This window comes from Chroicocephalus ridibundus, chromosome 7 (genome assembly GCF_963924245.1).
Source record: "Chroicocephalus ridibundus chromosome 7, bChrRid1.1, whole genome shotgun sequence".
NCBI classification, from domain to species: domain Eukaryota; kingdom Metazoa; phylum Chordata; class Aves; order Charadriiformes; family Laridae; genus Chroicocephalus; species Chroicocephalus ridibundus.
The window spans coordinates 32,587,258-32,603,417 of NC_086290.1; the positions used below are offsets into that span (position 1 = coordinate 32,587,258).

Consider the following 16,160-nt stretch of genomic DNA (forward strand, 5'->3'; position numbering starts at 1 on the left):
TCAGAAAGGTTGTCTGTGAATATGTATATATTAAAAAAAGAGATAATTTAGCCATATTTTGATGGCACCTTCCAAGTTTTTTGTAAACCTGCAAATTTGTGACACAATTACTTAAGCTTTCCAGTTTCTTCATCATGGAAGTACACTATGTAATTGTGTCATTTTAAGTTTCTCACTTGTCTAATTTTGCTTTCTGTTGAGTGTCACAGATATACTGTTGTTTGGATTGAAAAATGAGATAGTATACCCTCTTTAGCTTATGTAACTAATGACATAACAAAATTTATAATAGGATATTCAGCCAATTCTAATTCCCGGCACTGCAGAGGACAAACTGCCAACAGGCCTTTTCTCCTATAGTTCTCACTCCAGGCATTCTTAAAGCACTCCAGAAGCTGTTAGATAACTTAAGGAAAAAATAGGAAAAAAAATTAATAAAAAATTAAAAGACTAGGTGTAAAAAAAAAACCCAATCTGTACAAGGTTACCTGTAATTAAGAGAGTACAATTTTTGTCTTAAAAACAATACACTTTCTCAATTTCATTCAATAGAATGTTGGCAGGGCTTGGAAGAGCTGGGTTGATAGTTTCCCCTGTTCTTAAAAGGATGGTACAGCAAACCCAAAAGCATATGTCTGTCTTTTTTTTTTTTCCCCTTTTTTCCCCAGACTGAAATCAGGTAAATCACTCTGGCTGTGTTTTCTGATCCCTTCACAAACGTATAATATAATCAAAGAAACATGTTTTTGCCTGTGATAGACTTTAATATGCATATTTTAAGTACAGACTGAGCAGCAGGCTTATGTATCTTTCAGCTTAGTAATGAGTAACTATTAAGTCGTCATATTTGATCTTCAGTGATGGCCTCCACTCTTCTTTGGAGGAAACAGTGTATATTCAATGCCAAGAGCTATGACGAAAGCTGCAAATCCCCACTTGAGTCCCCTAGTAAAGACTTCTGTTAAGGTGACAGGTTTTGCAAAGCCACCCATATATCTCCAGGCTTCATTACTAGAAGAAAAATTAAACCAAAAGAATAAAACAAGATCAGTGGAGCCACTGCGATAAATATTATCAGGAATATCTTTGTTCAGAAAAAAAGATGAAGGTATTTCAACTAGATATGAATTGATACTGTAACATTTCTATCATTTCAATAACAGGAGTTACCATAAATAAAGTTCATGATACAAACTCAATGGGTGTACATGCATTTAATTTGAGATACAGTAACACCGGCAAACAATATAATTCGAGTAACAGAATCACCTCCCCAAACTCATGTAATTGTTGTCTTGTGTTTTTACTCTGAAACAAAATCAGAACCCACTAGCACATGCATGGGATGGAGTAACTACAAAGGCTAGTCACTGTGCTAGACAGTATCTAGCATAGTTAAATCTTAAAAGGGAGTTTTTCCAGCCGTAGAAAACTCATCCTAGTGTGGAGGTACTTTCTGTTTTACAATACAACACTTATTAAGGTCAGAAAAGCTTATTAAAACTGATTAACCCCCCCCTCCCCCAAAACAAACACCATGAAATGGAAAAGATTGTGTTTAGCTAAAAAGCCACTGGATATTTACAAATCTCATGCTGTTTTGCCTGTTTTCAACCTACGTTGTTATTGAAACATTAGTCACTGCTATAACTGAGTACAAGTATTTATGTGTAGCACAAAGAATGTAATCAAGAAACAAACTGTGTCCATCTCTAAGAACTCAAAGTCCTTAAGAAAAGGAAAAAACTACTTGCACAGAAACAAGCAATAAAATCAGAACCATCATTTCAGGAGATGATACATTTTTTTAATCAAGGGGGTCAAGTATTTATGTTCATAGATAATCCTCTTGTGCAGATGGTTTATGTGACTTGGGATGAAGGCATAATGGCATGGAAGAGTATCTTCTAGATGCTAGTATAGGATACTAATGGATAAAGACATGGGTTTCCGAATATGACATCTTTCACGCAGCTTATTCTGTATTGAATATGTACATTAATGTACATTTGCTACAAAGGTGGAAACCTGATCCCCTGTTAAAAGGAACTTAATATATCAAACAAGGAAGCCCTAGAGAGGGTTACTTTTTCAAAACTTCTAGTGCAAGATACTAATAATGCAATCTTCATATTACTGAAGCAAATAACGTGATAATTTAATTTCTCGTTTGTTAAGGAAGATTGGCATGATACATTTGTACTTGTCCTTTGGAACTGAAACATTACCTTACATAAAATTGCAAAGTTCAGGAGGAATCATCTCATGCTTTAAATTTGACTTTGTTCCTTATTTCAACTCTTCACATAATTGGCTCAATTCCTTTCTTTTACCAGAGAAACATTATTTTCTTTTTATCTAGGAGGGGCAACAAATATTACACAAGCTCTTTTTCAGTTTGCTGTTTTGCAACACTTCCTGAACTTTGAAAATATATGCGCTAAAAGTCAGGTTCATTTACATGAAATTTATGATACTAAATTGTGTCAATTTTTTATGGGAATAAGCCTATTGCTTGCTGAAAAACAGATTTTTCATAAGCAAAGGAAAAAAAAAAGCTAACACTGCTTGCACTCCACAGAGGCAACAGAAATGTGACACAGGCCTGGAAAGTTCATTGGTAACTGATAATCCTAAGGACTCGTATCTCAAATGATTCTTATCATCATCAAAACTAAGTTTTCCTCTTATGCTTACAGCCTTAAACTGTTTCAAAGTAAGGAAAAAAGCGCTGTCAATCCCAAACCCCTCCAGAGGTTATAGCATGTAAAAACTTTTTAACAGATCCCCTGTTTGCTCTTACATTTTTCTTGTAGTGATTTGAAGTAAAGCCTCTTCTATGAAGGCTCCTGGAATAGTTTGCTCATGCAACTTCTCCCTTACAGAACAACTGGACTACACAGCACAAGACACTTAGCATTTTTATTCCCCAAGATTTAAAAGAACGAGCATAGTATTACATAATTCATGATGTGGAAGAAATATATTAAGCCCTGTTTTAACAGCTGCCTAAATGATCCAGAATTGCTCTGGCAACAACTTAAGACGTAAAAATCTGATCTTCCATTATGTCATTCACTGCTTAGCAAAATGAAATGCACAATTGAATCAAATTCCACATTGTATACTAGTATATTTCTTCTTTTCAAAAAAAGGCCTCCTGTTGTATGTGAGGATTGCTATTACTACTCAGAATGGCAATGTAAGTTCTATCAACTTCAGCAAGATCTGAACACACAATCTCTTTGCTGAAAAGGTATAGGCTTACTCATGTATGCAAGACCTAATGTTACTTAAGTAGTAACTGTTTTGGTGGATGAGGTATTGGTCATTGTGCCTGATCTGTATCATTGTGAAACATCACAAAGCGCCACGGGTGCCTTGGAAAATGCGGAGACTGGTCAAGGTGATGCAAGGCATAACCTCCATGCAAAAAGTAAATAAAAATTTAGCTGAAATTCTGACTAATGTATTCTAGATGCATTTTCCACAATTTTTACTAAAGAGAACAATCTGCAATGACAAGGTTCATTTGATGCTACAAGATGACATACCAAGAATATGAGGCTCTTGCACTTACCGAGCCCACGGATCCCTAAGACCCCGTTTAGCTAGCATTTCCTGGACCTTCTCTAGTGGCGTACCCTCTACCTTCCATTGTCTGTAGTCAGGAAGTTCCATTTTGCCATGGCCATGGCCATGGCCATGTTCATTTCCATGCCCCATACCTACAAGAAAATATCAGAATTTTTTATTTCTCAGAGAGTATCAGCTTATTTTCACACACTTGCAAAGAACAATACCCTGTACAGGAAAAACACGGAGGTAACAAGTACTTCAAAGCACGTAACACTGCACATGAAGCGTCTTCTGCATTGTACACAGTACATTGTAGGACAAAGAGCTAAGAGGCTTTATGCAGCATTTCAGAAGTTGGTGATTAAGCACAATAAGGCAAACTATGCAGAATTAAGTGTTACTGTGTTGTAAGTCACCACCATTATATTCATGAAGCAGCTATACAAATGTTCCGTGCTAGAAAATAGTGTCAGAAAAACAATTGTTTCCAAAGTCTATAAATGCACTTTAGCAACATGAGGGCCCAACAACTTGCAGGCTTTCCAGAGTACATCAAAAAGGTCAGAGTTCAGTTTGGAAATTTCTAACTTAGGTATGGCAGAGCTATGATCACCAAACTCTGAAGAAAAACATAAAAAAACCCAGACTTTGCTCCTCACCTCCTTTTTTTGCCTCCAATTCCGTCAAACATAACTGTGGCAATAAACAGGCACAGGACTGATGAATGGACAAGGAGATGCACCTTACCAGTCATTTTATGAGGCTGGCAAAGATATGCTTTATTTAGATACAACTTTGAGAGAACTATGAAAATATTAAGGTTCTCATTAAAAACAGCGATCAAGGCAGATCGGAAAGTGAACATTTTCAGTGAGATCATGAAGGACCGGAAGAAAATAACAATGGCTTTGAAGTCTCTTATTTTCACAAAGCACCCGAGATGACTTTGAGCCAGGATTTCCCATTTTAACACATATCTGGTAGCAAAGAACAGATTTAATATCCTTAATTTTTATGAGAATTGACTGGAACGTAATGGTGCCAAGAACACAGCTTTGAAGACTGTAACTCTAGAAGGCCCCAAGCCATCGAAGAGGACTCTCTTGCAGAAAGAAACCTGAAGAGCTCTGCCCCCAAATTAAACCCCAGTCTACACCCTTCCCATATAAACCCAAAACTTCTATCAGCTTTTTTCTGCAAATAAGGGGTTTATGGGCACACTGGCGCAGCCAGCAGACTGCACTACAGGACCAGCCGGGCACTTTCCGTCAGCAAAGCCGGGCCCAGAGGCCGCCCCAGACCACGGGCGGGAGGGCTACCACAGCGTCAGCACCGTGGCCCGTTAGCTCGGGCGGGGTGGGGCAGGTGTTCACCTAACGGCGCGCAGAGAAAGGCCACGGCGGCTGCGCCAGGCCGCTCCGGCCCGGGGCAGCGGACACCTCCGCCGACCCCTCCCCTCCCACGCCTCCCACAGACACTCCTGGGCTGGGCAGCGGCACGGGCAGGTCACAGAGGGCACCCAAACTCGCCCCCCTTCCTCCCACACCTCCCGCCAACGGGCCCTCGGTACCTGCCCGCTCCGTGACCCTCCTTCAGGACGCAGCCGCTACCCGGAAGCGGAAGTCGGCGCGAGGACTGGCCGCTACTTGAAGCACAGCTAGCCATAAGAGTTCCGGATAGCTTCCGTTCCGGTTCTCTCACACTGACTTGGCGAAGACGCAGAAGCAGCGAGGCTGCTGCCCAGCCCTCTGCCTCCCGCAGCCCTCCCGTTGCCGTTTAACGAGGCACGTCCCGCACACGGAGCGGCAGTGCCGCCAACTCTGGCGGAGGACCGGGGTGGGGGGAAGGAGGAAGGAGACACAGAGAGGAAAGCGGCCAATCAGTATGTGGCTTGTTGAGGGCGGGAGCGGCCCAATGGGCGGGTGCGTTGTTGAGCTGCGGGGTTGGCAGTGTCTGGAGGTGGCAGCGGAGGAGAAGAGGGTGAGGGGGCGGCGGCGGTAGCCGGTACCAGTCGGTATCGGGGCCGTTGGGTGGCGGTGGGGATCGGCAGGGGGACGGTAGCAAGGACCCTTTCCCCCCCCGTCCCTTCTCTTCGCTGGCTAGCTGTTGCCCGGTGCGCGAGCAGGGACGGAAGCCCGCGGGGTCTGCGCGTGCGGGGGCGCGAGCCGTTGTTGTTCTCCCCCCCCCCCCCCCCGCCGTCGCCGCTCGCTGGGGTGCCGGGCGCCGCGTTCGGCCTCCCCTTCTCTCCCTCCCTCTCCCCGCAGACGGCGGCTCCCCGGGCACCGCGGGGGGAGCGTTCCCCCCCATCCAGCGGGTATGTAAGCCCCGGGCCGGCGGAGAGCGGCGGAGAGGCCGCGGGGCCCGGGGCGGGTCCCTCTCGCTGCCTGGCCGCGGGTTTCTCCTCACCAGGGGAGGAAGTGGTGAGGGAAATCGGAGGTACTCACAAGCGCGACAGGCACCAGGAGCAGACTTCTGGTGTTCAGTGGATATATCTTAAAAGAGCATCGCTGTTTGTTTCCATAGGAGAAGTGGGGAGACATCCTGAAATCCTGGAACTGCACCGAAAGGTAAGTGAAAGTTAAGAATTCTATTGACAGCTGCTTCTTGAGTAAGGTGGTTGCTTTGTTCCATTGAGTACTGGTCTCTGGGGAGCTCCGCATTTTGTGTGCCGTGGCCATGTAATTGTGAAGTGTCAATTGCTTTAGTATCTGGATAATTAAATTATTTCTTATGTTCCTCAAGGTTAAGTGCATAGTCCCCTTCATACCAAAAGAAACTTGCAAAAGTTAACTACTCGGTCAGTGGCTTATGTAGGCTTAAATTATTCCCCAATTGTAGATGGTAGAATTATGATGTTTCTTTATAGCAGAATAAAAACTCTGTTGTTATATTAGTTTCTAATGCTCTTATAAGAATGAGAATAAGCACTGGTTTATAGCATGATGGTGGCCGAATTTTAGGACAGACTGTAGTGCTTTTTTTTTTTTAATATCCTGATGTAAAGCTGCTTCTGGGTTTCATTTTTTTTTTTTAATAGGGATATTGGAAGCGCATGAAAAGAGTTCCAGGAGGAATGCCATTATCATGTTATTAACAGTGAAACTGTTCTAAATAGAGTGCCATCTGTTTAATCCAGACTGCTTCTGTCTGGTTTCAGCATTGAACGTTTTTCACCGTGCAATAAAGTCTGCAAGATTCAGAGCAGTCTCTTCTCTGCAGATGCAGTGTCAGGGTGAGAGGAGACACATTTGTTTTTCCGTAATGTATGTGGGGTGGAATTGCGGGATGACTCTTTATTTGTGAGGTACCTAAATCTCTGTCTTATAGAGAATGAAGTTCTGTCAGATACCTGTGAAGTATATTGTGGCTGAATGCTTATGAGTAAGTGTTCAAAGTCCGGTGTTGCTGAGGAATGTTGATGTTTTCCTCAGGACGAAATTTTTCAGTGATGTGTTCATGTGTAAGATACCAGACACTTTGGTTTTATTTTTTGGAGGAAAAATACAAAGTCTTACTTTTATTTATGTTTTTTTCTTATTTTGTTTTGTTTTCTTCGTGGTGCTTGGAAGCATGTCTTGATTATTTATGCATGAAGCCATACTTTACTGGTATTGCTGAGTCTATCAACATGAATGTTCAGTTCTGATCACAGAATATTGACTTTGTGTGACCTATTGCGATCAAACAGAATTGTAGCAGAGGAGTGCACTCAGCAAGATTTGTTTGCAAATGTGCTATCGCTTTCAAGGTTTAACAAGGCAGCTGTTTCCCCTCACCCAAGTACATAAAAACTCTTGATAGGAAAAACTGTGTAGTTGGTAGATTTGCTCTGCCACGAGATGCTTAATGTTTTGCTTCCTAAATTTCCTTTTCTTTCAGCATGGACCATACTATTTTCTTTTCAAGATAGGACTGCAAATATGGGGCATGTGATGTTTTGGGAATATAGGAAGCTTTTTGAAGCTGTATCTTCACCAAATAAGTGAGCCTGTGTAATTTCAAGGGGGCTTACAGTCTTGCTACAACCTGTTTTTGAGAAGGAAGCTTCACCTATTCAGTGTCAGTCTGAAAAAATGAATAGTATGGACAAGGAACTAACATAAAGAAAAGAAATTTTCATCTTGCATAAAAAATGCTGGATGTCCTTTAGGAAGGAAAGGTCATTGGGGCTTCATATGCAAATAATCAATATTTTTTGTGGTTTATTCAGTTGCTTTTTTTGGTACTATTCATGCTGGTGATAATTACTGAAAAGATTAAGTGTTCTACGATACAGTTATGCTAGCATGTATCCTAGCATGCTGGTTATAATCTGCTGGGATTCATGCTTATGTTGCTAGGTTAGAGGAAGGTGGCAGGGCTTTCTTGAATAGCTTTCAAAAGCCCATGTTTTCAGAAATTTGTGCTGATATGCATTCTGGATTAACAGATTGTGAGATACATTATGAGCATTGCTCTTCTCTGCCTGTGCGGGTAACATTCTCTCTAGCACTGAACCGTGTTTTGTGGTATACTCCTCATGATTGTTTTCTACAGTAAAAAACTGTATGACTGATGGCGACTTGAAGTATTTTCACTTCTGAGATGACAAAAAAGGGTTTTGGCATTGTTTTGGGCTTTTTTTTGTTCTCAATATCTTAATGCATATTTTAACTACTTAAAACTAAATAATGTATCTTTTTTTCCTGAAATTGCATGGTGCTTTATCCAGCTTTGTATTAGTAGTCATTTATAAGTCATTGGAAGCCTTATGTCATTTGAATAAAATGGTCAATCCTGCTTTAATTACAATAATGACGGAAAAGATCTTTCTTTAGTCCATCTTCGTTTCTTTGGATGTTTTTTTTAAAAAGGCTATGAAATGTGGGGAAACAAATTGTCTTCTCAGGCAACATTAGAGAGCAAAATATTTTATGGGTAGCATCGCAATCTCAAACCTGTTTCACCTGGAGAAGTGATGTGCTGGAGCAATAGTCTTAGTTTCTTTCTGTTTTGGGTTTGTTTCTTTCTTTTTGGAAACCCAAAGAATATTCTTGACAGGAACTACTGGGCTAATCTGCTATTCTCTCTTGAAGCCTAAAGCTCTGGGAACCTGGTATGTGACAAGACCATTGTTTCAAGTCTTATTTGCCACAGCTAAGCAGTATTTGACAGCAGGTGCTTTATTCTTACACTCTTTTCTAGGCAAGCATATAGGGTCAGCTCTCCCAGTCTCCCCATCTCTGGGGATGATGTTTTGTATGGATTTTTATTCCAAGGATATACTTAATTTTAAAAAACTTTTGAGACCGCATATGGCTTTTGCATCTACCGTGTTTTCTGTCAGTAAGCACCATAATTCATGTGTTGTATGAATAAGTCATTCCTCTGTTCTGGTTTGAAGCTGTTATCCGAAAACTTCATGTGATACTCTTTTCTGTATGAGGAGGGGTGGAACTGCTTGACTCTTTCCCAAGCAGTTTGATATGACTTCATAATCTTTAAAGATCAGGGTAATGTGTTCACTCAAATGCTTGTCTGGGCAGGAAAATCATTTTAGATTCCATTAACTTCCTTTATGCTTGTTCCCTTATATTAAGACATGAACTAGTATCAGGGAGTGAAGCTGGAGGTTTCCCCAACTGACTCCTGGTGAAGGACGTCTGAGCCATAGGAAGGATCATTTAAGAAGTTCTGTGACTCTTTTCAGGAGACATTGATCTGAGAAGAAACAGTCATCAGTAGTACAGTTTGACTTGCTACTTTGGTCGGTTATTTTCATTTCCAAATAGAACAATTATGAGAAGTGATTCTTGACTTATTTAATATCATTTTCCAGTGTTTCCTTTGCAGTTATTTGCTTGTAGTAGATAAAATTTCATGCAGAGTTGTGTTCAAGGAAACATTAACTTCTGAGTTGTGGAAATTGTTCACATACTGCATGTAGGCTGTAAAGGTAACTCTGAAATAGAGATGATGACTTTTAAGATTTGCAGCTGTTCAGGTGTTATCCAAATGATCTGTTGTTTTTTCCTGAACCTTCCTTTTATTGTCGTCTTTGGCAGAAGTAGAGATTCTTAAAAATGGAGTTGCAGGATGGTTGGGGTTGAAAGGGACCTCTGGTGGTCATGTAGTTCATCCCCTTTGCTCAAAGCAGAGCCAACTAGGGCAGGTTCCTCAGGACATTGTTCAGTTGTTTTTTGAATATCTCCAAAGACAGAGAGACTCCGTGACCTCTCTCGGTAACTCGTTCTGGTGTTTAAATACCATGATGCTAAAGAAGTTTTTTCTTATGTTTAAGTGGAATTTCTTATATTTCAGTATGTGTCCTGATAGGCGCAAAGTTTTTTTTGAGAGCAAGAAAGTATTCTGAGTTTGTGCTTGTATCATTAGCTGTAGATAAAATAGCAAGCTGGTTGAATTTTTCTCTCTGCACCTTTGCTTGAGTAATCCATGCTTCTAATAACAAGACAGATAATTTGTCTTTTTGTGGGTTTGGTTGTTTTTTGGTTTGGTTTTTGGTTTTTTTAATCACAAGACAGATTTACGGGAGTGACTCAGTTGGTCTCCTTTTTCATCTAGAATTCTGACTTCAGTTTCTTAACTTGAAATATAAGGTCAAGAACTAAAGGGGCACTTCTGATGAAGTACAATACAGTTATCTAGTAAAACCCAATTCTCTATTTCCAGCAATGCCACAGAGAAGAGACATACCTTAACCAGGGCCTGGGTAAAATAATATACAATTTGCAGACTGTTCCAACACATTGTGAGGTTATCAATAATATTAAAAGTTTTGTATTGTAAGGAATATTGCTGCATGGCTGTTAGTTATTCTTCTGTTAGCGTTATGTTTTTCTGTCTATTTTCCTTAGAGCCAAAGAAGATAGAAATGGTGTGCTACAGATGTTTATTTTGTGTTTATGTTAATTTATAGTGTTTTAAGAGTAATAAATTATGTGGTCATGAAACACATTTGTCTATCAAACCATGTAGCTATTTTTAAACTGATCTGCATCTTTTGATTTAGTGCTGCTGTAGAGTAATTTGGATCTCATGTACCCTGAATAAGGATTAGGTTCAACTCCATAGCGGCGTTACTCTGTCACCATGAGATACTCTTTTCTTCTGAAATACTGTGTTTCTCATACTGTTGATTCTATTTGAAAACATTAGTGGGAATAAAAATCACTTACAGTTATCTACTTCAATAGATATTTTGTTAGTGATCACAATTCAGGTGATTTGTAAAAGACAGAACTATCATTGGCAAATCACCTTTTCGTTCTTTCCTTGATTGTTTTCTGTTCTGCAGGCAGTTCAGTTTGCTTCTGCTGCCCACTGCCTATGCCAGATCTGCCACCTTGACCACCTAGTGTGATTCTGTAGAGCACTATGGATTTTATGATTCAAATTTATTAACCTCCTTATGCATGAAAATAGAGAGCCAGAGACATTTGGAAGGAGATCCCACTAGGGTGGTGAAATAAAACGTCAGGTGAATAACTATTGCAAAGTGGTAAACTGTTTATTTATTTTTCTCTCAGTACTGAATGTTATTACTTGGAAAATGCCAAATTCCCTGGCTGCTTAACACTCTTCAGCATAGGACATGATGGAGATGGCTGGAGCAGTTCAAACCTTTTAGAACACTCTTCCAGGAATTCACTCTTTTTGCATATTCTGGGTTGTTAGTTTTTTTATTTTTTTTTTTCTACAGGACAGATTACTTAGTGACATCTCATTTTATATTTTTATCTATATATTTATATTATATATTACTTGTGTATAATCTCCATAATTTAGCTAATATTACTATGTTTTTATTTTACTTACTGTGATTCTTCAGAAAACTGCACTGATTTGGTCTTCTGTATTGGTGTCTGCATTATGTATGGTTCATGAGTTCTTGAAATAGTTATACATTACTGTTCCTCTGAATTATATTTAAGTGAAATGTATGACATGGACATTTGTGCAGGCTGCATGACTGTGGTTTGTGGATTCATACAGGGCAATGTTGATACTTCTGGGATTTTTTTCTATTTCTATTCCTAATGTTTAGCAGTTTGTGAACTTTAAAATGTAATTGTATTAAGGATCTTCCACTCCTCTTCTGCCCTGCTTTGACCCATGTTTGGAGTGGGGGAATTGTTCTACATCTATCTGGAAAGACAGTAAGAAAGTTTAAAAGAATGATCTTATTTTTCATGGCTGTTCAGCTGAGAAGATACTGAGTTGAAAAATAATGAGGTGAAATATGTGTAAAATTTGCTTGGTTTTTCTTTTTTTCCTTCCTGTCTTCATTTATTTTCTTTTTATTCAAATAGGTTGGTTATTTCTGGGAGTTCTGGTGTCTGTTTCTTCTTTTCATCTCCTCATCTTATTTTCTGCTTTGTCCTTTCTGTCTCCTTTAGGTTTGAGAATATCTTGAGCTGTAGCAGAGGCTGTAAAGCAGCCCCTCTGCACGCCTGCCTCTCTTCCGATTTGGAATAGGGCCACAAGGTAGAAAAATTGATATAGAAAAAAATCTGAAGAAGCTTGTAGCAGTCATTCAAGCAACTTTCTTAAATATCCTAAGCACAAGACATTGGAGACATGTAGGCATAAGTGTAGTAGATTTTGTTTTAGAAATAGCTTAAGTTAGCTTGTCTCTGTAATTTTAAATATGTTTTGTCTCTGTAAATTTAAATATGGTATTTCCTGCATGTGAAAGCAAATTAGCTAGAAATTATTATTTTTTTAGAATTTTTTTAAACATGAATTTTGTGAAGCCCTGACATCTCTTGACCAGTGTAAGCTTACACTTGTAATTCCACAATCTGCTTTAGACCATGTGGTAGCAACATCGTGATGGCTGAACATAGGAGGGTCAATAACCTTCTAGCTGAGAAAAGTTTCAAAAAGTAGGAGGCTTTTATGTAAACTTAGTATGGAAGGGGTGGACTGAGCAATCTGCCAAGCGTCCTAGGGCATGCCATCAGAGTACGGCAAAGAAGAAAAATCTAAATGCTCAATTTTGAGTTTTGATATGTCTTTATTACTCCAGGTTAGGGGTACACTTTTTTGAAAAAAATATTTGATGCTTCTGCGTATGACTGCTGTCCCTCATGCTTTATGGTTGGAAACACACATGCAGTTAAAAATAGCTATTAAAAAAAGCTCCTTACTTAGAACAGTCGTTTTACTGGTTTTTAATATCTGCACAGAACTTAAAGAAAGATGTCAGATCACTTGATAAGTGTGGATACCTGCTATCGAAATTTTTCAGATGAAAATTCTTCATGTTTCTGGCACAACTGAAGTCAATGCTAAGATTTATATTTATTTCTGCAGCCTTAAAGTGTGAATTTCCATGCTTCTGTTATAACCATGTTGCTTTGCTAAAATATGTAAAACTGAAATTCAGTAGACAAAACTAATGCATGTGTTTGTAGTTAGAACCCAGTCTTGATAGTACAAGTCTTTCTTTGTACAACAGTGATAGTATAAGAGGGATTGTTAATATCTGTTCAAACCCTTAATATTTTAATAACAGCAGTGGGATAGACAGATGATTGGTTAAAGTCCATTTACTTTAGTGAAATTACACAAGAAGTGACCGAGGCGTTTGTTAATAATAATGTGCCCTTTTACATAGAAATGTAAGGCATGCTGATGAAGGGTTTATCCTAGCAAAAGCTCATATTTGTCTGTGTGTAACAGTGGAGAACTTTCCATTGCCTTTTTTTTTTAAAAAAAAGATGTTCAATTGAGCCAGAACAGCATAGAGATGTGATCTAAATATGGACACACAGGAGAGCGAGGGGGGTTTAGATGTGGAATGGAAAAATGACTAGTTCCTTATGTGCATGGATTATTTTCTTTTTTAAGCTACTTGTTTCTTGTTCTTAGCATAGAAGAGGCCTTAAACAAAACAGATGAGCTTACAAAGCTGCTTCTAGATTGCTAATTGTGTGTCCATTCTATTTGATAATTATGTAATCGACAAACCATGATACCTGATGGTCTCTCTTCAGTGCTGCATCTATGCAGTAGTTTCAAATAGTAACATCCTTAAGTTTCGTGGAGCTATTAGACCATATTTTTAGTAATTTCTTGGGAAGATCACAGAATGACATGCTGTTTTTGTCACACTTCATGTGAGCTACTCTAATAGCTTAATTCATGTTAATGAACTGCAGCAGATAGCAGCGCAAAGCTTGCCATGTCAGAGTAGCAAGAGCTTCATGAAAATCTCTTAAACAGTTAAGTGTTACCCATGGAAATACAAATAGAGATGGGAATCCTGGGCTGGAGGCTAAGTTGAATGAAAGTAGAAAAGAAGTACCTAAAATACTGAACTAAGCTAAGCATTCATAAGCTGTATTTCTGTGCTGTTTATTTTCATAGACGGTCTGTGATGGCAACCTTTCCTTTAAATCATAACTGGCACGTGAATTTCATGATTCTCTGGTGATCGGGATGGCTAGTAGCAGCATAGTACCTTTCTGTTTGCTTAGGCGTGTGCGCCGCCAAGGCTTGTTTCATGTCCTGTGACTCTTCAACTTTGTCTTCACCCAGGTTACTGTAAACACCAGGTGTTTGAGAAGCCTCTGTTTATCTGTGGAATAAGAGAACTTCCTAGCTTTCTTGTTCTTTCTTTGGGCTAGAGGGAGAGAACACTTTCTTTCTCCTCACTATAATGAGACAGCAAATATATTTTTTAAAATAATTTGCTTTGGTTATTTGCCCAGTCTGGTCAACTGGTTGCTGAAATGTGAATAGTTTAGGCATGGCTTCTTGTCTGTGAGTCTCCAAAGGACCAATTGCAAAAATAACTGAGATGCCCTTTTGCCTGTGCAGGTGTTGATTGGACTTGGAATATGCATTGTAGTCCTTCACAGTATAGTAGTAGTCCTTTAGTATAGTAGTGGTCTTTTTAGATGTATAGGGAGAATCAATGGTGAAAATACATATGCAGTCATTCTTTGTACATACGGAGATGCAACTTCATTGGATTGTTGTAGTCACTTCAGTCACAGAAAGAAAACATGTTTTAGAGGCATCTGGGTGTTTAAATCATTCACATGGCAGCTGCATTATACATATGTATCTCATGTTCCAGGAATCATTGCACTAAACTCTGTGACAGAGTGCATGCTTTGCTTTTTCCCCTCTGTGTATAGTTTAAATCCTTTCACTTAGCGTCAAGTCTGCTATGTTTTTTAGCAGTTAATGTAATTTTAGCAGTGTACATCCAAAACTAAAACTACTGCACTAATTTCCTTTTTTAATTGAAATTAAAATGTTAGTGGTTTATGTCTAATTTTTAACTTGCCAAGTTAGCCCAAGCTTAAACTCTAAAATTTTTAGGAAAACAGTTGGAGATGCTCTAATAAATTCCATAATAATGTTTATGCATTAACTTTGTTTTTAATTGTACTTTTTTTTCCCCTAGCTACTTCAATACTTAAATTGGGTAAAACTCATAATGCTAAGGCAGAAAATGTGCAACTGTGGGATTTCACGTTTGTTATGCACAAAGTCCTAATCGGGTTAAGGTCTGTGGATGGATTCCAGACTGAGTTAGGGGTCAGTGGCCAATACTAATTGGCATTGATGCTACCAAAATTGTGTAATCAAGTATTGTGCTGATTGTCACAGGGTGTTTTTTGTGTCCCATGCTGCCCCCCCTTCCCCTTTACTTGATGGCGTATAATTATATAAGTGTTCAAAGGCTGTTTTTCATTTCCTCTGTGCCCTTTTTCTCAGACTTGTAGGTATTGGTCTGTGCTAAAGACACAACACTGGGCTCAATGTAAGAAAAGTAGAAAGAAGTTCAAGGAAACTTAAAGATGAAGGTGCCTCCAGATGTTAATTTCATCTAATAAATTAAGATTTGATGTATACTGGAGAAAGATTTAAAGTGATCTGTTGGTCAGTGGGGGTGTTATGCCATTTTTTTTTAATTATTTTTGCCAGCTGCTAGGAAAGAGTTTCTTTAGCATTGCTGCTTGTCATTTTATTGAAACATTTTGTAGGAACTTTGCCACATTTGGCTGGTGGAGATGTGCATGGGTATGATGGTCAACTGCGCTTCTCTGCTGATGATACTTCCATGATTGTAACCTACCAGAGACTGTATTTGATAGCTTATTTTGATAACAAATTTTTGGTCTTATGAGAGGGAGGAGGGAACAGATCTTAATGGACATTATCAAACTAATTAGGAAACCTTAATCACCATTTAAAGAGTTATCAGCTTTATCAAGTTTTGAGGTATATAAAATTCGTATTCCAATGGGTAGATTTTGATAGACAAAATATTTTTCCTGCATGTACTAGCTTTATGCAGAATTCCAATAATGGCTATTTTATTGCTATTCCTATGAACTGTTGGGGCATTCCATTTTTGTAATGTATGTTGGCTTTGAATAGATTGTGATGATTATCTCTTTGTCTCTGCAAATGCAGACTTTATAGCTTTCTGAAATGCGTAATGTTGCTATAAGTAAATTCTGCATGTTTATGCATATGCATCACATCTATGGAAAATTAAAAAGGTTTTTATTAGCATTTAATTTTTTATTACAGGAGAGTGTTTGAAGTTACAATCTTAT

At 38.9% G+C, this 16,160-nt stretch overlaps 2 protein-coding genes across 5 annotated transcripts in view; one reads left to right on the forward strand and one right to left on the reverse strand.

The window, feature by feature from the left end:
- Nucleotides 1–741: 741 nt before the first annotated feature.
- Nucleotides 742–5,293, reverse strand: NDUFB3 (NADH:ubiquinone oxidoreductase subunit B3). The gene is made up of 3 exons (XM_063342373.1): nucleotides 5,150–5,293; nucleotides 3,581–3,728; nucleotides 742–1,011 (listed from the first exon to the last, which is right to left on the reverse strand). Exons 2-3 carry the CDS (start codon nucleotides 3,724–3,726, stop codon nucleotides 855–857), a joined length of 303 nt encoding a protein of 100 aa, XP_063198443.1. The 5' UTR covers nucleotides 3,727–3,728; nucleotides 5,150–5,293; the 3' UTR covers nucleotides 742–854.
- A 56-nt stretch (nucleotides 5,294–5,349) lies between these two features.
- Nucleotides 5,350–16,160, forward strand: part of HYCC2 (hyccin PI4KA lipid kinase complex subunit 2) — a 56,705-nt gene continuing 45,894 nt past the window's right edge. For 2 of the 4 annotated variants that reach the window (XM_063342368.1, XM_063342371.1), the window contains exons 1-2: nucleotides 5,350–5,461; nucleotides 6,103–6,146. The gene's annotated coding sequence lies outside the window, so the exon portion shown is untranslated. Of the gene's footprint in view, nucleotides 5,560–6,102; nucleotides 6,147–16,160 lie in introns of all 4 variants that reach the window. The other 2 variants (XM_063342370.1, XM_063342369.1) reach the window with 2 other exon arrangements.

Coding starts and splice junctions, on each gene's coding strand:
- NDUFB3 (XM_063342373.1), bottom strand. CDS start 3,726: ATGGGGCATGGAAATGAACATGGCCATGGCCATGGCCATGGCAAAATG. Junction 1,012..3,580: donor CTTAGGGATCCGTGGGCTCG/GTAAGTGCAAGA, acceptor TTTTTCTTCTAG/TAATGAAGCCTGGAGATATA.